The sequence below is a fragment of the Marmota marmota genome, unplaced genomic scaffold, assembly GCF_001458135.2.
Source record: "Marmota marmota marmota unplaced genomic scaffold, marMar, whole genome shotgun sequence".
In the NCBI taxonomy this organism is placed as follows: domain Eukaryota; kingdom Metazoa; phylum Chordata; class Mammalia; order Rodentia; family Sciuridae; genus Marmota; species Marmota marmota.
Genome location: NW_025999968.1, coordinates 18,919,833 through 18,946,543, shown reverse-complemented (window position 1 = coordinate 18,946,543; position 26,711 = coordinate 18,919,833). Strand labels below are relative to the sequence as shown.

General features: G+C 36.1%; 1 protein-coding gene across 4 annotated transcripts in view; it reads left to right on the top strand.

Annotated features, from left to right (window-relative positions):
- The first annotated feature begins 13,239 nt into the window (after positions 1-13,239).
- The window catches only part of Tbc1d23 (TBC1 domain family member 23), a 59,073-nt gene continuing 45,601 nt past the window's right edge, over positions 13,240-26,711 (top strand). For 2 of the 4 annotated variants that reach the window (XM_015478584.2, XM_015478585.2), the window contains exon 1: positions 13,246-13,456. In XM_015478584.2, the coding sequence (XP_015334070.1) occupies positions 13,404-13,456 (53 nt within the window). In that variant the 5' untranslated portion in view covers positions 13,246-13,403. Of the gene's footprint in view, positions 13,457-26,711 lie in introns of all 4 variants that reach the window. The other 2 variants (XM_048803455.1, XM_048803456.1) reach the window with 2 other exon arrangements.

Below are 26,711 nucleotides of genomic sequence, written 5' to 3'. Positions count from 1 at the left end.
GATTAGAACCCTCTTCCACATCTTTTCTGAACCCAGTTTTCTTTCCTTGGAGATGTTAAAAGGAATGATGAATGACAACAAAAGTCACTAAAGGAAGCCACAATGGGTATCTGCCAAGCTTTATAGGATTGGTATGAGGATGAAAAGTTAAAAAATCATACTAGAGATAGTAGGCTGAATTTATTATGTTTGGGTTAAAAAATATAATTCTATATTATCTTTAAAAATTTTTATCCAACTTTCATTTTATACTTCCTCATCTGTAGATTGAGGACAATCTTAATAATGTTAATTAGAGTCTTTCAGGTGTTCCTTTGCCATCAGTGGATCAGATCAAATACTTTGCACATCCTACGGAAGCACTACAAAGCTCTTTTCAAATCACACTAGCTATTTTACCACAAACAAGGTAATTTATAAATAACTATCTCTTTGTTAAAACCTATGGATCACTTACTTTTCTTCTTAAATAATAATTTGCAAAATAAAATCATGCTGTTTATTTTTTTATTCTTTATATGTTATTGATCCACAGACCCCTTGTCCAATTGTGAAAATTATGGTCTTAAATAAAACTTGAAAAATACAGAAAAATGCCACTGAGGTTATTATTTTGGCTTTAGATAGTTCTAGATGTGTCTATGTGTTGTGTGTGTGTGTGTGTGTTTATACTCACATTCAATTACTTATCCTAATCCTAACACCATATCACACCCCATCCATAGGTCTGAAGTTGCTACAGTGCTTCAACCCAGGAAACTCATGCCACTCAAAGTCCTGAAGTCAATACCCACCTCTTACTCTTAAAATGAATTAGCAATAAAAAACTTATTTTTCAGATGTCAAAGAGTTAAACCGTAAAATCAGTTCTTCTGTGTTTATTTTAGTTGCTAAATCTTTAGCTGCCAGTCTGATGGTCCTTGATCGAAGGAAAAATCTGACAGGTGACTTGGATGACTTCTGTTGATGAAGAAAGTGTCATCTTTGGGACTACATCCGACCATGGAGGCTTCCAACTCTCTCACTTCTGAGCTGAGTTCTGAAGCCAGAGTGAGCCAGAATGGATTTCTGAAATGAACCTGGGCCAGAAAAAATTTCCCTGAGAACTTCAGATCCAGGACAAAACAGCTTTGGGGAACAAGGATTTGAAAGAGAACCATGTCTGGCTGACCACACTTAGTGGCGGACAATAGACAACTCATCATGGGAGAGAATCCCATCTGCTTGGAGTTCAGTGTTGAGATAGTGGATCTCACTTCTTTCAAAAGTTACTCATGCCGTGGCATGTGACTAGGACAGCTTAGAACGTGCTTTTACCTCCCACAAACATCACATGGGTAGCTAAGTCATAGAAATAGTTTTCTGTTCAATATTTTAAAATTTGAGATAATAGGGGAGAAATACATAATTAATGAAAGGAGCTTGTAAAATACAACATGCATTCATAGATTCAAAAGCTCTTCTTCATAAAAGGAATCCTAAAACTGCATTATTTCCCAAAGTGTCCCTGGCAGCTTCCTGGGTCTTTTTTGAAGGACAACGAGAGGCGGACAGCCAACTTGCTCCAACTGCTCCCCACTGGAGTTACATGAGTGCCACCTAGTGTCACTTGTTAAACTTGAAGGATCCCAGATAGAACATCTAGTTCAATTTACTTCATCTGAGGAAAGGAAGGCCCTGAGAGCAGAGGTGATTTAAACACGTCCACACCTCTGTCTGGCTCATGCCCAAATGAGGACTAGGGATCAGGTGTCCTGCTTCAGCATCTCCTCAAGTGGTGATAACTTCTTCAATTAGTGATGACCTCTAGAGTTTGGGAATCAGGAGTCCTGACAGCTGGATTATGCCAAAAAATAAATCCTACACCTTTCCGGGATTTAGGTTTGCTGCACATTAAACTCCTGAAATAATATTTGTTTGTTCTTAAAGTCTTTGAGACACGTGAATGACAGAGAACAGATTCTGTCTAGGTCCCCAGGGTATTTGGTCTATTCCTTTCCATGAGCAACTGTTCCTAAACCAGCTTTCCAAGTAATCGAATTAATTCCTAAAACCAGGTGCCCTGGTCCAAAATCATTAGCCTTAATTCCAAGCAATGCCTCAGTTACAGACTTTTTATGGATTTCTGCCTTCAGCTTCTACCTTTGTGAATGAGGCGAATCTAACAGCATCTTAGAAATTGGTTTTAGGGTTGATTCTAGTAGAACCAATCAAGCCGTGGTTTCCAGAAGTCTAGTATTCTCCAGATATAGTTTCTGCTTTGAGGTTGGTCTAGGCCAGTGATGCTCAATGTTGCCTACACTTTAGCTTTGCCTATGGAACTTTTTAAACATACCTGTGTTGGGGTCTGACACTAGTTCAGCAGAGTCAGAATCTTGGGGATGTCATTTCTGTACTGTGGAAGGGGGGAGTGGGGAGGTGGGGTGGATACACGCATGCATGCATGCATGTATTTTAAAGTTCCTTGGATTATTATGATGCTCAAAGGATTGAAAAATACACTGGTGAGCTGAGCTTGTGCTAAATAGGAAAGTGGAGAGGTAAAAGTCAAAGAGGCAGAAGGTAGATAAGATCATTTTCTTTAGGCCTCCAATAGATCTTGGTCTGTACTAAAAGGTCCAACAAATGCTTGTTCAAAGAAACTTGTCCAAAATGAGATGATATGACAACACTGAAGGAGTTCACAACCTAGAAATGATTTCAAGATTCTGTTACAGTCTCACAAGAGAAACATCTACAAAGAACCACAAGTGAAATTAAAAGTAGGGGAAGCAGACAAGTCCACTTAGATCAAGAAGAAATGTTTTAAAATACGAAAATCATTTAAGTATCTCTCTCTCTCTCTGCTTTCCTTTTCCTTTCCTGTTTTTAATTGCTTGATTCCTGCATTCAAATCACATGTAGTGTCTCTAGAGACACATATAACAAAGGGAGCTTCCATGACCCAAAAAGGCTTCCCTAGCACCTTTTGGAGGAAGTGGCAACTAAGTGTAGCACAGAAGCTAACCAGATGCTACATGCATGTTATGTTAGAGTCTGCAGTCGGGCGAGCATGTGTGAAGCCATGTATTGGGAGACAGCATGGCTTATTCAAGTGATACAGAAGAGGCCAGTGTGAGGGGGGAGGGGATGTGCTTTGAGAAGGGACCAGAATGTTCAGGAGGTGCCAAACTAGACAGGGCCTTGTCCATCTGCTTTCACATGCATACACACCACATCCTACTCTCTCACACACAATTAAGTCACAATAGCATGCTTTTCTTCCTTGCTCTGACCTGTGTTCACTATTTCATCTTTATTATCAGTGATGACATCCTTAAATTTTGCAAATGGTTTTTCTAAAATTCTTATTTTTCTGAAGAGAGTTTTCTAGTGTTTTATTCTCATTATAAACCTAACAACTATTCATTAAGAAAACATTTTAAACAACTTATAGATATATAAAATGAATGTCCTCCCAGATACCACTCATCAAAAACTACTACATACATTCTTTTAGACCTTTCTATATGCATGTAAAATTTTTTAAGGAAAAATGAGACTATATTATACGCACCATTATGCAACTTGCTTTTTAAATTTAATATATTATAAACAATTTTTGATTTCAACATATAAAGCTTTACCTCATTCTGTTTTAGCATCCCCATGTTATTTGATTGTTTAGATGAGTCATTCATTGATGAACATTTAGGAAACTTTTTTTTTTTTTTGCCATTGCAAGCTAAGCAATATATCAATGTATTCTTTTTTGTTCTGTTTTGTTTTTTCCAATGTTTTCTTTTATCTACTCCTCCATTGTAAGAATATTTTTATAAGAAAAATTCTTAAGTTCTTAGGAGCCAGGTGCGGTGGTGCACACCTGTAATCCCAGCAGCTTGGGAGGCTGAGGAAGGAAGATTGCGAGTTCAAATCCAGCCTCAGCAAAGGCAAGGCACTAAGCAATTTGGTGAGACCCTGTCTCTAAATACAATACAAAATAGAGCTGGGGATGTGGCTCAGTGGTAGAGTACCCCTGAGTTCAATTCCTGGTATCACCCCCACCAAATTCTTAGAAAAGAATGTTTTAAACATATGCATATTTTAAATTTTGAAAATATTGCCGAGTTCCTGACAAATGTGGTAACAGTTCACCTCCCATAAACAATATATTAGAGTGCCTATTGCCATTTTCTTTCTCCTAATGATCTACCTCTCATCTTACAGAAATAACTAGAATTGGAATTTTTCAGGATTCATACCTTAGATCTAATCCACTGTCTGAGCCTTCCAACTGCCTAATGCATTCCACTTCCACCACACCTCTGCTCCCAACAGATCTTCTTCCTGACGTCTAGTATCTAAATGACCCTTCTATCCGTACTTGTCTCTATATCTAATCAGGAACTGTATCTCTCATAATGTATTTTCTTACAATCGTTCTCACTTTCTTTACTTTTCTTTCAACTCTGTGACCATTATCCTAGTTTTGGATTTTCTTGCCTTCTGCCTGACCTCCCTGTCTCTAGTCTCTTCCACTTTCAATCTACATGAACTCATCGCCACATTCATCTTTGTAAAACTCTCCTGGGATCATATGGCTCAGCCTTTCAATTGCTGTCCATTCCCTACCAAATCTTGGCTGAGTTGTCTCTTCCCTACCTTAATAGACAAGTCTCCTTTGCCATCCACAACATACCCTGAGTTTTCTGCATCAATCGTATCAATCTCTTTCTGAAGTTCTTTCTCATATTTTTGCCTACCTGAACACTATCTATTCCAGTCACACATGAAGATATGTTGGAAAAGGGTTCCAAGTAGAAGAAATATTATGATTACAAAATATGTAGGGCCTTGTAGGACATTGAAAAGACTATGACTAGGCAAAATTTAAGCATTATCACATCGTCATTATATATGAATATAGGCTTTCTCTCTGCTAATAGATTATCACCAAATACTTTGTACAAACACACACACACACAACCACCCCCCCACACACACACACTGCTATACTGGGAATTGAATCTAAGAATGTTCTACCTCTGAGATACATCCCAGCCTTTTAAAATTTTACTTTGAGACAGAGTCTCACTAAGTTGCTAAGCTGGCCTTTAACATGTGATTCTCCTGCTTCAAGTAGCTGGGGTTACAGACATGTACCACTGTGCCTAACTAAAAATTTTAGGACACATTTTCATAGTAGAAACAAATTATTTTGCTTGAGGCTAAAAATGATGACTCAAGATTCTGCCTTTGCCAATAAAGATTGCATTAAACAAAGCAGTAACATCCAATTGGGATTCTTGAGCAATCGCACCTACTTGTGATAATTAAATAAGGACTCTAAAGTAATGCCTTCCCTCTTCTTCAAGATTCATAAGTCTTCAGCGGGTGCAGTGGTACACACTTTGTAATCCCAGAAGCTCAGGAGGCTGAGGCAGGAGGATCACGAGTTCAAAGCCAGCCTCAGCAAAAGTGAGGCGATAAGCAACTCAGTGAGACCCTGTCTCTAAATAAAATACAAAAAAGCAGGGCTTGGGATGTGGCTCACTGATCGTCGAGTGCCCCTGAGTTCAATCCCTGGTAACCCCCCCCCCCAAAAAAAAAAGATTCATATGTCTTCATTAACTTATTTTTCTTATTTAACCCTAATATGGCAATCATTCTATTTCTAAAGAGATTCATCATAATCATGAAAATAGAAAACTACTTGCCTATTTGATTTACTTGAAGGCAGATTTCATATTCACTCATTGCTAAATTATAAGGATCAGGAGGAGGTGCTTAAAATAATGTCTGGTATATAGTAAATGCTCTATAAGTGTTTTTTAGTATAATGTTATATTCCATCACTCATTCACACAGCAAACCACTGTTTTGTATCAGGTCCTATGCAGACATTGGAACGTAAAGATATATTAACCTGATCTCAAAGTTCTCTAGCTTAGTGGAAAAAACAAAAACATAAACACATAGTGAAAATAAAATTTATAAATGCAATAATTGAGATATATTTAAGGGGTAGTGGTAGATATCAAAAGGCAGAGATGAGTAAATCTGCTTGGGAGAGAGGGTTACATGGAACATACTCTTCAATCCACATGGCTAGGAGCAACTAGTAGAGGGAAGTTAGTAGAATGTGACAAAGAAAAGGACATAGCTTCAGCAAAGACATAAAGTCAGGGTAAAGCAGGACTTGTTTGGGGCCGTAAATATAGAATACCTAAAGGGAAGGTTATAAGAAAAGATGGGAATGTTCTTGATGAGCCAGGTTATAAGTATATTGTATCAGTGATAAGGAATATGGACAGTCTTTCATAGGCATGGAAAATCATTGAAGGGTTTTAGGTAGATTTTCATTTTAGAAAAATGTAAGCCTGGAGTGGTGGCTCATACCTCTAATCTCAGCTACTCAGAAGGCTGAGGCAGGAGGAGAGAGTCCAGCCTGGGCAATTCAGCAAGACCCACTATCACAAAATAAAAGGAGGAGGAAGAAGCAGAGAAGAAAGAAAGGAAGGAAGGAAGGAAGGGAAAGAAAGAAAGAAAAGAGTATACCAAGAGGCACAAATTCAAATACCTCTGAGGATCAAGCAAGTAACAAATGTATAGATGGAGGTCTGGTTTAAAGTGATGGGAAATATTGTAAGAGACAACTGAAAAGTGAATAAAGACATTCAAGTGATTAAAAACAAGGACTTGGGATGTAGCTCACTGGTAGTAGAGTGCTTGCCTAGCATGCACAAGGCCCTGCATCATTTGATCCCCAGAACTGTAAACAAGCAAACAAACAAACAAACAACCCTGCTAAGTAAATTGAGACTGAGGGCTGCATATTTCAATGCCTGGAGTACAGGCTATGTTGGGGAGAAGTGGAAGGAGGTAGAGGGTAATTAAGGAATCCCTTTATGCAAAACATAATGAGGAGCAAAACCTAGAGAAAATCTTCAAGGGTAAAGAGGAATCTTGACAAATATTTAGAGAGGCAAAAATTCATGGGAAGATGAGGGAAAGAAGTTAGAATAATGCCTAAGTTTCTGGCTTTAAGTGACTGGAATTGCGATGTAAGGCTTCAACTCTACAGAAATGGCAGGTAGTGCCTGCGGGTAGGTTGATTTATGGAGTTTGGTTTTGGAAATGTCGAGTTCTTAGTGTTTGTGGGTCATCCTGGTGTCAACACCAGGTAGATGGCTGGATTTACAGATGCAGAGGGCAAAAAAAATGGCCAGGTTTGGAAATAAAGACATAGGGGTTTTCAGTTCCCATAGGTGGGAATTAACAATAGGACTTGTTGTTAATTACCAGAAAAAAGGGAGAACAAAATTATAGAGAAGAAATTCTTTAGCTAAACTTTTGGATACTTTTGCATCTCTAGTCACTTTCATATTCATGATATCTTAAGAATTCTTTTTAAGAAAATTATATTCTTTCCATATGAATTTGGAATATTGAAATGACAATGATAAGCTGTATAATTTAGCATGAAATCAGTAGAAATTTAGTAGAAATCAGTCTGTAAGTAACATATTTATAGGAATTATAATACACTTTATAAACATATCGTTTAAAATTTGTTATATAATTTCATCCAGTTACTTTAGATGGCTCCTTCCTAACTATTTTATTTGGCAAGACATATACTTGAAAAGAGAAGTAAGTGCAAGTGCCTGAGACGAATGGAGACAGATTATACTGAAAATACATCACTGTCATTGTCTAAAGGATACTATTTGCAGAGTAAGTATGTGTGTCTTCTTAGGGTATTAATTCACAAAAAGCAAGAAGTTTTTAAAAACTATGTCTGAAGGTAGGCATGGCGACACATGTCTCCATTTTCAGCTACTTGGCAGCCTGAGGAGGGAGGATTACTTGATCCCAGGAGTTTGAAGCCAGCCTGGGCAGCATAGCAAGATCCAGTATCAAAGAAAAAAGAAATAAATAAGGATAAAAACTCTGTCTAGTTCCATCTAACGTACTGTTTATTACCCCATTTCCAACCGGGAATGACTCAACATAAGTAAGAGCCTTTTGTGTGGAACATTTGGGAACAAATGTGGAATCAGGAAAGGGTAAAATAGGCTCCCACATTAAAGCACAAACATTCCAAACTCAACAATGGGTCAATTGCTATCCAAATGTTTACTTTGGGTTCATCTACATAACCTATTAAAACTCAACCTTAATTAGCAAAAACAACTACTAGAAGGATAATGGAAAAATATTATGGTTTCCAGTTCTTTTTATCACTGTTTTCTCAACACTTTAAAATGAATTAAAAGCAGATGTTGAAATTGCTGCCAACTGTTCACTTGTCATCTGTGAATGGGAATTAACTTGGTTTTATTCATCATTAAATTAAATGTTAGACTTCAATAGTTTAAAGAGCCTTGGAATAAAGTTACTGATGGAATTTTAAAGTTACAAATAAATGAAATAATTTTGATAATTGTGAAAACCTTTATCCTTGCAAGATAAAAAGGAAAATTTCTGGAAAGTTTAGAATTCTGAAACTCTCACATAATATCTATAGAAACAGAAATCAGTATTTTGTTATTTAACAAGAAAATTTGGGCTCCATCAATACTTTTAGCTCTGCATTTGTTGTAGTGGAGTCTACAAAACAACTTAAAAATGGCTACCATTCTCAGAGTTAAAGAATAGAAAATGCTGTATAATTCAGTGCCCAGATGAGAGGACTTGCTTATAGTCCTTTACAAGTTCAGAGGAGGTAGAACCTCAAGAGGGTAGAAATGATATGAGTGGAGATCTTAGGGAGGGAATTTGATTGAATAATGAAGAATGTGAAGGATTTAATGCTGCCTCATGTGACAGCCAGCCTCTGGGATGGCCTCCGTGATTCTTGCCTTTGAGTATTCAAACCCTTGTATAGTTCCCTCCCACATTGAATGGAGCTGACCAATAGGATATTGCAGAAATGATGGGGTGTGACTTCTGAGGTTAGGTTAAAAAATATTGCGGTTTCTGGTTATCTTGGTTTCTGTTGAATCCTTACTCTGGGGGAAGATAGTCACCATGTCAGGAGGACATTTGAGAAGTCCATTGATAGACTCATTGGGGAGGACCTGAGGTATCCTGCCAACAGCTAACCCCAATTTGTCAAGCATATGAGTGAGTGGTCATGGAAGAGGATATTTTAGCCTCAGTGAAGCCTTCAGTTGACCGCATGACTGAAATATTGGCAAATATTTTGATTGTGACTTAAAAAGACTCTGAATCAGACCATCCAGTTAAGCTGCTTCTAAATTCCTGGTACACAGAAATTTTTAGGTAATAAGTGTTCATTCCTTTAAGTAATTAAGTTTTGGGGTAATTTTTATGCAGAAATAGATTAGTACATCTTACTAGGTCTTTATCATTAGTTACCAATACACAAAAGTCATGAAAAGTTTGCATGAATATGGAATAAATGATCAGAGCTATGATCATCTCCTTTAAAAAATGCTATGATAATATGATGAAAAATGAGGAAGTCAAGCGCAGTGTTGTGTGCTTGTCATCCCAGCTATTTAGGAAATTTGGGCAAGAGAATCAGTTGAACCTAGTAGTTTGAGGGCCAGCAAGAAGAAAACTCTGTTACACTAATATAACAACCTTAACCCTGTTCCCAAACAGCCATTTCTATATTGGTGAATGGCTTCACCCATTCCAAAAATACTTCAAATCAGAGACTCTGCGTCTGATAGAAGAAAAAGTTGGCTCCAATCTACATATTGTGGGGTCGGGCTCCAAATTCCTTAATAGGACACCCATAGCACAAGAGTTAAAAACAAGAATCAACAAATGGGACTTACTCAAACTAAAAAGTTTTTTCTCAGCAAGAGAAACAATAAGAGAGGTAAATAGGGAGCCTACATCTTGGGAACAAATCTTTATTCCTCACACTTCAGATAGAGCCCTAATATCCAGAGTATACAAAGAACTCAAAAAATTAAGCAATAAGAAAACAAATAACCCAATCAACAAATGGGCCAAGGACCTGAACAGACACTTCTCAGAGGAGGACATACAATCAATCAACAAGTACATGAAAAAATGCTCACCATCTCTAGCAGTCAGAGAAATGCAAATCAAAACCACCCTAAGATACCATCTCACTCCAGTAAGATTGGCAGCCATTATGAAGTCAAACAACAACAAGTGCTGGCGAGGATGTGGGGAAAAGGGTACACTTGTACATTGCTGGTGGGACTGCAAATTGGTGCAGCCAATTTGGAAAGCAGTATGGAGATTTCTTGGAAAGCTGGGAATGGAGCCACCATTTGACCCAGCTATTCCCCTTCTCGGTCTATTCCCTAAAGACCTAAAAAGAGCATGCTACAGGGACACTGCTACATCGATGTTCATAGCAGCACAATTCACAATAGCAAGACTGTGGAACCAACCTAGATGCCCTTCAATAGACGAATGGATAAAAAAAATGTGGCATTTATACACAATGGAGTATTACTCTGCATTAAAAAATGACAAAATCATAGAATTTGCAGGGAAATGGATGGCATTAGAGCAGATTATGCTAAGTGAAGCTAGCCAATCCCTAAAAACCAAATGCCAAATGTCTTCTTTGATATAAGGAGAGCAACTAAAAACAGAGCAGGGAGGAAGAGCATGAGAAAAAGATTAACATTAAACAGGGACGAGAGGTGGGAGGGAAAGAGAGAGAGAAGGGAAATTGCATGGAAATGGAAGGTGACCCTCATTGTTATACAAAATTATATATAAGAGGATGTGAGGGGAAAGGGAAAAAAAATCAAGGGAGAGAAATGAATTACAGTAGATGGGGTAGAGATAGAAGATGGGAGGGGAGGGGAGGAGGGGATAGTAGAGGATAGGAAAGATAGCAGAATACAACAGTGACTAGTATGGCAATATGTAAAAACGTGGATGTGTAACCGATGTGATTCTGCAATCTGTATACGGCGTAAAAATGGGAGTTCATAACCCACTTGAATCAAATGTATGAAATATGATATGTCAAGAGCTTTGTAATGTTTTGAACAACCAATAAAAAAAAAGAAATCCCTTAGTTCATTTAACAAATATTTATTGATAATCGACTACATAGCGTGAATTAAGTGTGAATTAATTACTTATAAACAGCATAAATTACATAATTTTATGGCACCAAACACCATATAATAGATGAACAATATTTTAATTTCTTTTTTATAATTTTGTTCAAAACATTTTAATTCACTAAAATCAGAAGTTTTTGACTTTGCTTTTACAGAATGAAGAACTGCTTGAAAACATCAACTGATAAATTTACAGTAGCATAATTTTATTTTTACCAGACTGTAAGGCAGTCACTAATTTGATTACAATCAAAATGAATTATAATTGAGGATTAAAATCACCCTAACCTGTGAACAACTCCTTGTCACATCACTGTCTGAATAGTTTGTAACCCATTTTAGAAAACCTTCTGAAAACCCACTGGCACAACTGAAGGGACCCAGCAGAGATCCTGAATGTTAGGATAATTTGACCTAGATTCATACCTCTTATTTTTTATTTTTTTTTTTATAATAGGCATCTAAATTCTCATTTTGTGTTAAAAGGAATTTTCCCCAATGAAGGATCACTCAGGGATCTGGGGCTTGGAGTGAATGCAATAACTTGCAGCTCTGTATGTGCCTTTTGGAAATAGAGGGAACACATTTTTGGTTATAAATGAGCTAGCTGTACTATTTTGTGTTTACTTAAATCAAATAGATTTTTAAATTATAAAACATTTTAGATTATGAAATATAAATTATACGAGGGATACTGAACATCTATGTAGTCACTTCTCAGCTTTTGAGAAATACATTAAAAATTTAAGCTGAGCTTGGTGGTGGGCACCTATAATTCTAGGTACTTGGGAGGCAGAAGCAGGAGGGTCACTTGAGCCCAGGAGTTTTATACCTGCCTGGAGTGAAGGTCAGCCTGGGTAACATAGGCAGACTCCATCTCTCAAAAAAAAAAAAAAAAAAACAAAAACAAAAACAAAAACAAAATTACTTAAAGTTATTTCCTCCTCACTTCAAAAATAACTTAACATTCTCATTTTCTTATATATCATTCATCCCCTTCTTTTTTAAAAGCACATATACATCTATAATATATACTTTTGTGTGTGTGTGAGTGTATGTATGTATATATATATATAGATAGATATATATATAGATAGATAGATATAAATATAGATAGATAGATAGATAGACAGACAGACACACACAATACCTTCATTTTATTTATTTATTTTTATATGGTGCTGAGGAGTGAACCTAGTGCCTCATACTTGTCAGGCGAGCACTCTACCACTGAGCCACAATCCCAGCCCCTATGGTCTTGTTTTTAGCTCCAAATATGAATGACACCATCCTTCTGCAACCTGTTGTGCCCATTTTTTTTTCAAAGTGAAGACTAGAATTTAATTTATATTGTTTTATTAATGTATGGTAGTCAGTCAGTAAATTTATTGAATTGACAAATCAACTTATCCATATTGTTACATGCAGTTCTACTCATCATTGTTTCCAGGGCTTACAAAAACGTTTCTTGGGTTCGTCCTCCAGTGTGTGCGCCCGTCTTAGGGCCCCCTACGGTGTCCAGGGTAGAGGAGCATGGGTTGGGTAGGATCGGTAGTGTGGGCGGAGCTTACACAGGGAGGCCCAAGTAAAGCGGACATGGGGTGGAAAAGGAAAGGTCTTTTTATCTCTCCTTGTAAGGAATTACATTTCCAGAATTCTAAAGTTGGGACTTGAACTTCCAAGCTGTTATAAGATATTTTTTTAAGGCAGGACGTATTCTCCTTACTATTTAGCTTGTTTTAATAACTTTTAAATATTTAAAGTATGCAGACCTCCGTTTGTAGTTTTGACCGGGTCCCACAAATAGGGGTGGGGTGCTTTTTTCTTACATCCTACTTTTTCCTCAAATGTAGTTGTTATAAATTACTGCAACGTGGGTCTCCTTTTACGCCCACATTCCCTGTGTGAATCCTCACTTCCCCTCCTCTCTCCAGTAGTCAGGACTACCAACTCTAAGTTCGTGGCCAAGTTGGAGTGAAGAAGCTAACCGGATGCCACGCAGGGACGCTGGACACTTACTGGCCGCCTAGCGCGACGAGCGTTCCTACGAGGCCCCGCCCGCTCCGTTCGTCCGGCCGCGTGGCATCCTGGGACCTGTAGTTTTTGGTGTAGCTGCCTTCACCAAGTCTCCACCCTCCAGCACTTGACGCTGCGTTTCGCCCTCGGGACGTCCTGACGTTAAGTTCCACCTTCCCCTTGCCTCCTCCCTCTTTCTTTCGCTCCGGAGAAGCTCAGTTCCGGACTTCCGAAGACCTTTTACGACGTTGGGTCTTAGAGTCTGTCTCTGCGCCAGGTCCACTTTTCGGCAAAGTGACGTGGAAGTCAACAGCAATGGCGGAAGGAGAAGAGGTCCAGCCACTGCCTACGTTGAGCGGCGACGGCTGGTGAGTGAGAGCTCAGGACTGCTTCTCACTGGCTCCTTATTCTTTCTTCTCACCAACCTGCTTGTCCCTAAGGCACCGGGTGGTGCCGGCACGGAACAAAAAAGACCCGTTCTGGCGAAGTCTGGTGCCCTGCCCCGCCCCCTCTGCCTGCCGGCTCCCCTCTCGCTGCCGGTTCCTGCTCGAGGGGCTGGGGCCAGACTCGAGAGGTGTGTGGTCCAGTTGCTCGGCCTCAGTCTGGTCCCTACTTAGTCCCCGGCCTCCAAAATGTGCTGGAGAGGGAGGATTCAGGCTAGATTTGGCCAGTGTCTCTGGCTGCGGGAGTTGGAGTAGGCAGGTTAAGATGGAAGTTTCTTGGATAAAATCTAAGGTACTCGAATACCAGTTGGAGAAAAGCCCTTTTGAAATTACCAACACGACCTTTGCCTCGGGGTTCAGAGGTTGAGAGAGACTCCCAGAGAAGATTTCTTCCCCACACTTGAGATAATTTTTATATTCCGTTGTTGTTGTTGTTGTTGTTTTTAAAATCTCGTTTCGTCTTCCAACAGTTTGTGCCATTTGTCTCTCTCTCTTTTATTTTTTTAACATCTTTTTTTTCTTTCGTCAGTTTTCTCACAGATTGATTTCATATCTTTGGATTCCCATGGGACTTTATTCTCGCTGCTCCCAACCTTTTGCATGCTTTGGGAAGGACCTCCAGTAATGTTTTGGTAGGCATTACTCACCCAGTGTCCTTAATCTTTGGGAAACTCTCCTACTTTTGAAATAGTTGCTATTCTCAGTACAGTGCTCCCTAGCATAATTTTCTTTAAAGGAACATTTAGAGGCTTGTGTAATTTTTACAGTTGATCTAAATGTGTTGATCACACATATTATTTTTGGTTTTTCTTGTTTATATTTGTACATCCCACTGACATTCTCTGTACCCAAAAGCTATAGAAAACATTGACAGACATCTTAAATCCCAGGGAAGAAATGGAAATAGTTAAAAGAAATAAATAATATGATAATTGAGAAATTCAACTTTCCATTAGCAGACATCAAGCATTCCCTTTGTACTTGTATTTTCTACAAGGTGTAGGAGGAAAACTTGACCTAAATATAGCTTCTTTGTTTAGTTTGCTTATGTTAGAGTTGGGGAACTGTGACAGGCACACTAAATAACAAGGTAAAATTAATCTCATTCTTTGGGCGTGTTAATGAAAGAGGGGGCAAAACCCACTTCTTGTATGGGGGGAAGCTTCATGGAAGCAGTGGTTTTTGAATCAGACTTTGAAGAATGAGTGGGATTTACAAGAACTCTGTCCAAAAGAAATATAATGTGAGCCACACATGTAATTTAGAATTTTTCTGTTAGTCTCATTAAAGACTAAAAAGAAACAGTGAAAATTAGCTTTAATAATCTATTTTGTTTAGTCTAATACATCAACATATTCTTTCAACATACAATCATTGTTAAAAAAACAATTTTTGCATCTTTTATTTTTTATCCAAGCCTTCAAAATCCAATGTACAATTTGCATTTAGCCTACATCTCAATTTGGTCTAGCTACACTTCAAATGATAAATGTTTGCAGGTGGCTAGTAGCTAAAATATTGGGTAGTACAAATTCAGATTAAGATGAGAGGGGCTGGAGTTGTGGCTAGTGGTAGAGAGCTTGCTTAGCATGCGTGAGGCACTGGGTTAGATCCCCAGCACCACATAAAAACAAGCAAGTAAAATAAAAGTATTGTGTCCATCTTACAACTAAAAAATATTTTTTAAAAAAGAGAGAAAAATGGGAAAGGTCTCTGGAGTAACGACAACAAGGGTATAGACAGGACAATGACTTTTTTTCAAGATTAGTATCTAAAACCGAATGGCTGAAGAGAAATTATAGAAAAATAGGTCTGGAAAAATAGTGAGGAAGTTTTTATCCAGGTATAGGAACCTTCAACAAATCAGTGATATAGATGTTGCAAAACTTTTTCAGAAAGTGACCTAGCTGGTTATTTCCTGAAGTTTGCTGTTTTGGAAGAGTGGATTGTATGATAAGTTGGCTTCAGTGAGCTTCATGTTGAGGGTCATGAGAGGAAATGTTTCTGGAGTTAAAGCTTTTTAGGGAAGTTCTTATGTTAGAATTGTGAGCATGTGTCTGGTTCTAGACAAGGGATCTGGAGTGAATGGTTTCTACCCGTAGCGTTTATACTCTTCTAGAGGTAGTGTATTTTTTGTGTGGTTTCTCCTTTTTACTTATTTTATTTTCATGAAAGGGGGATCCCTGGGATGATGATCTATAATTTCTATTTTACCTTCATTCCCCTCTGATCTGTCTTTTTTTTTTTTTTTTTTCCCTCCCTTTACCAGTCCCTCAGATGTGGACTTAAATAGTCAGGAAACACCTTGGGATTGGGAGTCATAGGTTCCGTATAACCTCTTCTTTTAGAGTGATTGTAAATGGGTTGTTATAGAATGGGAACAGTTTACTCTTTGTTTTATGAAGAGTAAATGTTTTTAACTGTCATGTTTTTATTTTAACTTTGTCAGATGGAAAGTTTTTAAAAAATGTATCTTATCACCGAACCCAAACTCATCTTAATGATAGGGCTATTCAGCTACAAATATAAGTGTGTAATAATAAAACTAGGTTCTGGTCCTCAAGGAATTTCCGATCTAGTTAGAGAAGGCACATTTGAGAACATCAGTTACTCTTGGGCTACTGTAATACAGTAAGACCTTCAGTTCTCTTTTTAGGAAAATATGGCAGATTGTTGCTATTTAAATGACCTCCACATAGCATAGTCATTACGTTTGAAACTTCTTTTTGTAAGGTTTCCCTGTTTTCTTCCTTATCATTGGTATCTTACAATTTGTTCCTAATCTATGAAACTAGATAGTGGAACTTGTTAAAATTGTGTATAGTTTTTTAAGAGGTTCACGATGGGGCTTGAAGTTCCTAAAAGTACATGAACTCTCTGATATTACTTATTTACTGATTTTTCAGTTACATTCTAAATTACTGCTTCCCCAAATTTAAATGTACAACGAATTACCTGAGGGGATTATTAAAATGCACATTCTGATTCAGTAAATTTTGACTGGGACCTGAGATGCTGTATTTCTGACTAGCTTCTGGTTATACTAATTCTGCTAGTTCAAATATCAGGTTACTTAGCAAGGTACTGAATGATGTGTATCTCAGCATGAGTACGTCAGAGGAACTTATATCACCTGACATGTAATACTGTAATTTATCTAAATACATGACTTGTCATTGCTCTTTAGATGTGAACCTTTCAAGGCAGTGACTGATGGCAGGTGATTCAATAAATGTTAAATGAATGTGTCATGAATGAATGCAGATTTTTGTGTACTCATATAGTAGCATATCAAGGTGTCATTTCATATGAATTTCCTGACTTTAGTGGTTTTGTGAATTGTCTGATTGTCTGCTGGTATAATGCTCATTTCCTGTGGAAAGCCTAGGTGATCAGAAACTTCCTAAGCTCTTTAGCTTTCTGCAACTCCAGCCATGTAAACTCCAAGAGTATGATGAAATCCTTTTAAAAGGGTCTACAGTTAGTTTGAAATTTAAATTTAATTTTAAAAATTAAAATAAGTGAAGAGAATCTAGATTTATAAAACCAAACTGATAAATTGTTACAATTCAAAGATTAGTAATATTTTTCGTAGTATTAAAGAGACCAGCCTTGATTTGAACATATGTTCTCATTTCCTGAGTCTGTCTGCTTGAAATATTTCCTTAAAATAATCTTAAGTCATGGGGCTGGGATTGTGACTCAGAGGTAGTGCGCTTGTCTAGCATGGGCGGGACCCAGGTTCGATCCTCAGAACCACATAAAAATAAAGGCATTGTGTTGTGTCCATCTACACCTAAAAAATAAATATTAAAAAAATAATCTTAGGCCATAATTTAGAAAATTTTTGATAGATATTATTATTACACACTTATATTTGTAGCTGAATAGCCCTATCATTAAGATGAGTTTGGGTTAGATGATAAGATACATTTTAGAAAACTTTCCATCTGACAAAGTTAAAATAAAAATATGACAGTTAAAAACACTTACTCTTCATAAACCAAAGAGTAAACTGTTTGATAGCATAGAGATTTTAATTACATAACTTGATATTCTGAACTTCTTTAACTTATTATTTACTCAATATTCACTTTTAATTCATAGTTCTGTTTTAATGTTAAATTATTGCTAAACTTTTTTTAAAATTGAAGGATTAGTTCTATAAAGAAGCTTCAATTGTTAATTTGAGATGTGAATAGGATTGTTTTAAGAATAATAACTTCTTTTTAAAGTTTTGTGCACTCTGTAAATGGTACTCTCAGTGCTCCCTGCTTTATAAGTATTAAAATGTGAGGAAAGATTGAAAATATCACTGAAGGACTGGGTGATTGCAATTTTAGACATAATATAGTCAATAAAGAAACACATTTAATATGAAACAGAAAGGAATCCCTTGTTTAAGAACATTGACAGCTTGTTAAAGCTAGATATTATCTTAGGGAAACAATGAAGGAAAGCAAGGTTCAGTGGTGCAAGTTTATAATCCTGGCTACTTGGGAGGCTGAGGCAGGAGGATCACTTAAGCCCAGGACTTCCAGGCCAGCAGCTGGGGCAGTGTAGCAGAACCTGATCTGAAGACAAACAATAAGAAAAATAATCCAAAAAAAGGGGAAAGAAGAAAAAATATACTTATTATTTATTAAATTAGGGGTTAGTGATGCTGTTTGACTTTGTAACATATAATTAGAGGGCGTGCAGAGATGAGAATTGAAGATGACTTGTTTATACGATTTATTTTAAATTCTAAATAAATTCAGATTTTACAGTTTTTAGAGGTACTTCTTAAATAGTCACTTCTGATTTTGTTTCATATTGATGTTTTAATGATTCACAAGTTAGGATTAGTCATTGATTTTTGAATATTAAAGAAATGTATTTAAGTTAATTCATTTTTATCTATATGTACCTACTGCAGAAAGGGGGCAAGTGCATTTCCTACATAAGTTAGTGAGGCAATTCAGATAATTCTAGAGCACTGCAATAGACATCCAATTTATGACTAGAAGTCTTCTGAACATAATTGATAAAATATGCTTGACAAAGCACTTCTGTATAATGCTGAAGTGTGAATTTTACTTTAAGACAATGCCCTTTCTTATGTATCAAAAAGCAAAATAGTTTGCAAAGCATTCATAGCTCAGCAAACATTCACTGAATGGTTATGTTCAAACTGCTGTGTAAGGTTTTAGAAAAAAGATTGAAACAGTTTTAAAACCAGAACTCTGCATGTTATTGCTTTGTTTGTACACTTAGATTTTTTTCATCATTTTATCACTGAGAATGATACTTGAAGGTAACTACAGAAGATGTCTAAATACCAGTGCTTTTGGAAATTACATGCTCTAGCAAAGTAGAATAGGATTTTAGTACACAGTTTGTAAAGAGGCAGTGTTTGAATTACTTATTTAATATTGAGACAGACAGAAAGCAATTTGATAATAAGATCAAATTATTTCTTGTGCAAAAAAAAGCAATAAATAAAAGTCACTTAAAAAAGTGTTTGGGGCTGGGGTTCTGGCTCAGTGGTAGAGCACTTGGCATGTGTGAGGCACTGGGTTCCATTCTCAGCACTGCATATAAATAAATAAAATAAAGGTTCATTGACAGCTAAAAAAAAAATTTAAAAAGAAACTCTTTGCTAAAAATAGATTATATGTTAGTTTTTAAGGGTCTGCCTGCGCCTTTTAACCCAAACAAAGAAAATGCTGACTAATTAAATCATTTATTTCAGGTCTTCATCCCTTTTCTTGAAGGTTTTCTTGAAGGTTAGCTTTTTCATGTCCTTTAGCTGACTTAGCATTTTATAGTTAGGTGGAAATGTTGTAGTGTATATTTCTTTTCTTATTTAAAGTAGTTATTACATAAACCAGTTTTTACAGTATAACTTTAGCAAGGAAACATAAGCAAACACTGTACATTTATACAGAACCTAACCCTTATATATAATGCTTATATATATTATCTCATTTGGATTTTACAGCCACTCAGTGAGAAAGTTAAGTTAGGAATTATGGTTAGTGCCTTATTGGAAAATTAAATATCAGACTTAGAATGGTCATATGACAGATCTAATTAGTGGAAAATTTGATGGTTAAGTTTATGTCTCCTTCCTCTAAGCCCTGTACTGTTTCTAAAGTTGATTTCATATATCTTGTGTATTTCACATTAACAGACACTTAGAGAAAGCCCAAGTAAAAATATGTTAATCATATGTTCAATCATGTGTTTTGGAAAACACTATTAAAAATGTACATTGTTGGGGGCTGGGGCTTTGGCTCACCAGTAGCGCACTTGCCTGGCATATGTGAGACATTGGGTTCAATTCTCAGCACCATATATAAATAAATAAAGGTCTATCAACAACTAAAAAAATATTTTTAAAAAATGTGCGTTGTTGAGTGTATCTGTGGTGTCTAGAGGCTATAAGGATATGTATGAGCTGGTAGCTCATTGACATTCTTGCATCCATGAGAAGGGATGACTGATGACTCATGGCAGGATATAATAGCATTATATACTATACCTTTTTCTCACTTTTGTGTTGATAATACTATGTTATATCCTTGCCAGGAATTACGTAAATTAGTTTTTTTTAATCTTCAGATGTTATGGTTATATACTTTCATCTAGAAAATATACTTATTTAACATAATATATTGACAGACATTTTTATGTTGCCTAAATATGTAATATATAACAATGTTATTATATTGTGTGTTTCTATTATATATTAAAATAAAATTAGTTTATTTTGACTTGAGAGTAATATGTAGAACATGTAAACAGTTATACTTTTTAGATTACTTTAGCTCAGTAATTTTTCTGTTGTTTTTATCTAGTGATATTGGAGAAATTTAAAATTTCCTTTAAAAATAATTCCTGTGGGGCTAGGGTTGTGGCTCAGTGGTAGAGTACTTGCCTTACATGTGTGAGGCACTGGGTTCGATCCTCAGCACCACATAAAAATAAATAAATAAGCAAAATAAAGGTATTGTGTTCATCTACAACTAAAAAATGTATAAAAAATAATTCCTGTGTTATTTTCCTCTTTAAAAAGTTTCTAGCCTTTGTTTTGAATTATAAAAGTGACATATAGAATGTTGTATCCATCTCATATATCAGTGGGTAATTGAGAAACAGAAACTCTTGTTCTTTATTTTGTTAATTTAGTTTAGATTTAGCTACCAATAAGAAACTAAATGAGGTCCTTTTATATCAAATTAATTTTCATTGATGGTTGGAGTCCAGGTTTAAAAAAAAAACCCAGTATGTATTTCTTTGTCAAAGTACGATTCCCATTGGAAAAGTACTTTTGGAAAGAATTGCCCAGATATTGTAAAGCATTGTCACTTCATTTGTTCCTTTGTATTTCAAAAGGATGTTTTCAAGAAGAGGAATATTGGTGAGTTTTTTTAATATCATTATACTTTGGACAAAGTGGAAATTTGTAACTGACATATATAATATTTCTGTCCAATTTTTGCTGTTTTTATCTCATTCTTTGTTTTCGGCAAGGATATGCTCCATTTTTAGTTTCCAAATAAACTGTCTTGGTGGAAAAACATTAAAAAAACGGATAAATTTTTTTGTGCTTTTAAAGTGCTGCAATGTGCCGGGTTCAGTGGCACACATCTATAATCCCAGAGGCTCTGGAGGCTGAGACAGGAGGGTCACAAGTTTGAGGCTAGCTTTAGCAAGGCCCTAAGCAATTTAATTTAGCAAGACCTTATTTCAAAATAAAATACAAATAGAGCTGGGGATATGGCTCAGTGGTTAAGTGCCCCTTGGTTCAATCCCTGGTATAAGAGAAGAAAAAAAAAGAAAGTGCTGCACCACAGTCCCTTCATAATATGGGAATACACAGTGTTGAGAAATTTTTATCCTGAGAAAGCATGAAAGAAGCAAGGATTTCGAGCACTCTGAGGTTAACTGCTTCTTAGTGGAGAAATTATTTTACAATTTTGTAGGCAAAGTATTATAGCAGATCCACTATACAATTGTACATGTAGTTTTGACAAACCTTTTATTTTGCTGTTTGTTTTTTTTTTAAACTTAGACAATAGCTCCTGAGTTTTTTCTTAGCAGAGGAAGGGACACTATTGATACCATTCCCTCAGTTTGACCTATATGGTTTTGGGTAAAAAAATAAGCCTATGAAAAAAACTTAAAGCATCTGTACCCTTTGTTATTAATTTTAGTAGTTTACAATTGTTATGGTACAAGAATCATCTTGGTACAGTGATGAAGTACTGAAGCTCTCATGTTTGGTTTGCCAAACTAAAATGACCAAATTTCTTACCATCTTTACTTGGCACAATATCCTGGTTAAAACAGAAATTATGGAGAGGATTATCTTATTTGATAAGGGCATGTCCCAAAGCTGCTTTTGCAGATCTGATCTTAATAAAAGCTCACTAAATTTTTAAAGCTGATGAAGTGGGGTGGATATAACATTTATATATTACTTTTATAATTCAAAAATAAAGGCTAGAAACTCTTTAAAGGGAAAATAACATGTAGGCAAATAAATCTTAATGAAATACCTGTAGTAGTTGTACCTGATTTTGACACAAATCCAGGTAAGTTTAGTATTTTGCAGTAATAACACTCTCAAAAGAATTAAGTTTTTGCAATTAAATAACACTCTCAAAAGTTGTCAAGATCTTTTCTGAATGTGCTATCATACTATATTTTGAAATGCTTAGGAAGTTTTAATGGTTTGAGATTGGTATTTAAAAATAACAGGCTGGGGTTGTGGCTCAGTGGTAGAGTGCTCGCCTAGCATGGGTGAGGCACTGGGTTCGATCCTCAGCACCACATAAAAATGAAATAAAGATATTGTGTCCACCTCCAACTAAAAAATAAGTATTTAAAAAATAAAAAATAAAAATAACAAGTTACATAGTACTGAGATTTGACTTCACCCATATCTACTTTACAAATAAATCTGTGACAAAGTTGTCCTATTTTCAGTTCTAACAATGTCACAAAATATTCAGGGACTAATTAAGGCGTTTGGATATGGTAGTAATTTGTAGCAGGGTGCTAACAGTAGTAGCAGAATAAGTTCAGATAAAGCTTTGATGTCTCATGACCTGGGCATTAAAAAATACCCTGAAATGTGGGGGACACAAATTAAGCCATGAAACCACAACTCTATATGTGCAGCTTGCCACTGCATACTGACTGTCACCTGTTTTGCTAGTGCTTGCAGCTAGTTGATTGGTCATTTTTAGAATTTTGAGTAATTGGTCAGAGACTTGTATCTGGTTATGATATATATATATGTGTGTATATATATATATATGTATATATATATATATCTCCACGCTCACAATGGTTTACGTTCCAAACAAATCTGAGTGAACTGCATTCCAGAAAGACCTGCTCCCACCTCTGTGTGACATTATATATATAAGAATAGTACTTGGGCTAGAACCTTGGAATAACTGGCTAGCATCCCAACCACATGAGAGTGTGAACATTTTGTTTACTGCTACATTCCCAATGCCTCATATAGTGGCAAGTGTATATGTAGTAGGTGCTCAATACGTATTTACTGAAGATTTGAATAAAATAATGTTTATGTTAGGGAAGAAAATAATTTGGACTATGGGTTAGGAAGATAGAGGAGAATCTGAAGGAAAAGGTTTTTTAAATTTTTTAGTTGTTGATGGGCCTTTATTATATTTATTTATATGCGGTGCTGAGAATCGAACCCAGTGCCTCACACATGCTAGGCAGATGCTCTACCACTGAGTTACAACCCAAGCACTTGAAGGAAAAGGTTTTAAGAAGAAAGTAAAACTTTGTAGAGTTTTGTAAAGAGGACGAAGACTCTGATTGATGTCTAATGAATTCTTGGAGCAATTTAGGAGAATGGTAGAGATTTTCAGTGAATGAGGAGAGAGTAAGTGGAGATGTTTGGAAATTACTATTTTCATTGAGTTGAACTGTAAAGAGAAGGAAGGAAAGAAAAATGAGTTTTTTTAAGGGTCATGTGTAGAAAACTCTTGAGTACTCAAAGGTGGAAATATTTCATGCAAGGAGAATAATCATCACAGGCTATATTACTCTGTATTTTTTAGCACTAGAAATAGTTTCAGTGAAGATTTCTATGTCCATTTTTTCCCCCACTTGGCTGTATTTAATACTGTTGGCAGACTAAGGTTTGAACAATATAAACAGAAATAACATATTTAAGATGTTTACGTAGCAGACTTTGGGAGATTACTGATATCCCAGTAATGCACCTTTTGTATTTCTATTTTTTAAAATTTTTTTTAGTTATACATTGACACAATATCTTTATTTTGTTTATTTATTTTTATGTGGTGCTGAGGATCGAACCCAGGGTCTCTCACGTGCGATGCGAGTACTCTACCACTGAGCCACAACCCCAGCCCCATTTGTATTTCTGTTTTAAGAAAACAATCTATCTTGGATTCTGATCACTCCAAGACACTGTACTTTTAAATACTTTTATTAGTACATTATAGTCATACGTAATGGTTGGGTTCACCTTGACATAAGCATACATGAATGGAATTCAGTTTGCTTCATTTTAGTCCTGTGTCTTTTTTCTTTCTCCTCCTCTTCTCCCTTTACTCTACTCTACTTGTAAGACACTATATCAAAAAAAAAAAAAAATTGGCAATTGAATCCATCTGTCTGCCCTTCCTTCTCTCCTTCCTTCAGTATTAGAGATTGAACCCAGGTGTGTTTTACCACTGTGTTATATCCCCTCTTTTTAAATTATTTTTTATTTTGTGACAAGATCTCTCTAAGTTGCTGAGGCTGGCTTGCAATCCTCTTGCCTTAGCCTTCTAAGTTGCTAGAATTACAGATGTGCACCTCCTTGCCCAGCTAATTGTTTTCTCTATATTTCTGATTTTAAGTTTAGGGTGATTATATATATTATAGGTTCTAAGTGGTCCTTTTGAACTATTACTATAATCTTTCATTTTTTTATAATTACAGAAAAAAGATTTGATTTTAAGAATTTTAGAACTAGTGAAGTTGTCTTAGTTTAGTTGATAGACTGAGGCTAGGTGAATTAAACATTTGTTTTCCATTTCAGAAAACATCCTACTTAAGTGTTTTAGATTGATTATTATGAAGGAAGATTGGGGATGATAGGGAGAGGGGTTCCTATGGAGTGGTAGATATCAAAAAAGGGATAAGAAATGATGGAGTAGGCAGGAGAGTGAGGAGGTGGATGTAAGATGAGGTAGAAAAGATGGCATAAGAATTCTTTCAAAAAGCTCTGTTGTGAAAGAGATGGTCAGAGGTTTGGTGGCTGGATGCAAAGGGAAAGTTTGGATTTTTTTTGGTTGTAGTTGTTGATTTTGTTCATAGTGGTGATACTTGAACATACTGATTCAGAGGAAAGTCTGCAGAGAAAGAGAAATGGAAAATAATAAAGAGGTGACAATTGATGGCACATGACTCCAAGGGAATTTGGGGGGAAGATAAGAGCCAGCTAAAGTTACCAGTCTTAGAATAGGAAAAGGACACCTTGCTCCTGTGAATATTGGAAAGCAGTTGTCTGAATGACTGAGCTTATGTTTGGTTTTTTTTTTGGGGGGGGGGTGAGATCAAAGGAAAGAGAAGCCTGCTGGCCTGTATTTTCTCTTTGAAGTCAGAAAAAGGACATCCTCAGTTCTTGAAATAAAGGAAGTCAGAAATAAAGTGACCTGAGGTAAAGTGGCTGGGTAAAGGGTGTAAAAGAAAATGATGAATTCAAGAGATATTTCAGGCAGTATTGATACCTAAAAGAGATGAATTCATGGTAGTATCATAAATTTTTTCTTATTTCCTGGAAGTCTGCATTCATAAAGTATAGGAACAAAGAAGGCAGAACTGGTTAGATTAACCTTATGCCAGGAATTTACAGTTTCCTGAATGTGACACAAAGACCAAGGCATGAAGAAGCTGAGGATATGTCAAGACTGCCTAAAGTCTTAGTGAGGCCGTGGGATACAGACTGAAGACATAAATGAAGCCCTGTAAGAGCTCTTCTAACCATTCCATGCCACCCCTTCACCTTTACCCTTAACTTTATCCAGAATTAGTTTTCCTTGCTCAAAAATTGAGTCAAATACTTGTACATTTTTAAACTTCCAAGTTTATCATGTTTGTAAATATTTAGAAGACAGCTTGCTGTTAGCTACTGATTGAACTCTTTTATCTTGTTTACACTTTTAATTAATATTCATTATTGGAGAATTAAAATAAAAATATATAAAATAGTATATTGTTTCCTTCTTAATATATGTATAATATCCTTTCTTAATGTTTATAGTATCCTATATGTGTATACTATCCTTAATATCTTAATATTATATATAGTATCCTTTCCTAAGTTCTAGTTACTTAATGCTTTAAGGAAAGAAATACATGTTTGGGGTGAGAATTCTTACTACTTGCAAATTTGCTCTTATTCCTTGCAAATTTACTACATTTGTTCATTTTAGAGAGTACAGATAGCCACCTTCCCCAACTACTAAAAGGCAAAACTCTCCAATAAAAATACCACTATAAATAAATGCTTTAAAAATTTCCTTCCTAGTTTGTGTGGGAAAGAGTGATTGGGAATAGTGGACTTTTTCTATTTGTTTGATATGTCTTTAATTTTAAAATTTTTTTCCATGTCTTGTTTCTCAGTATTTCAATTTATTGCTTAAAATGCCATATGATTCAAATAAATTCTTCTTCTTTTTTAATGGATACACATTGTGGTTTTTAAAAATACTGCTTTGAGCCAGGTACAGTGGAGCATACCTGTAATCCCAGTGGCTCAGGAGGCTGAGGCAGAAGGATTGAGAGTTAAAAACCAGCCTCAGCAACTGTGAGGTGCTAAGCAACTCAGTGAGACCCTGTCTCTAAATAAAATACAAAATAGGGCTGGGGATGTGGCTCAACGGTTGAGTACCCTTGAGTTCAATCCTTGACATGCCCCCCCACCCAAATAAATAAATAAAGCAAAATGACTGCTTTGAACATGGTTCTAGCTAAATCATTTTACTTATTCTCAGTTATTGCTGAATTAAAGTATATAAATGTTTAAAAGAAATCCATCAATATTTAAATTACGCAGACCACTCAAATATAATAAATAAGTATACACAAGGTATACTGACTGATGCCTTGTGAGAAGTGAAAGTCTCCTTCCCAT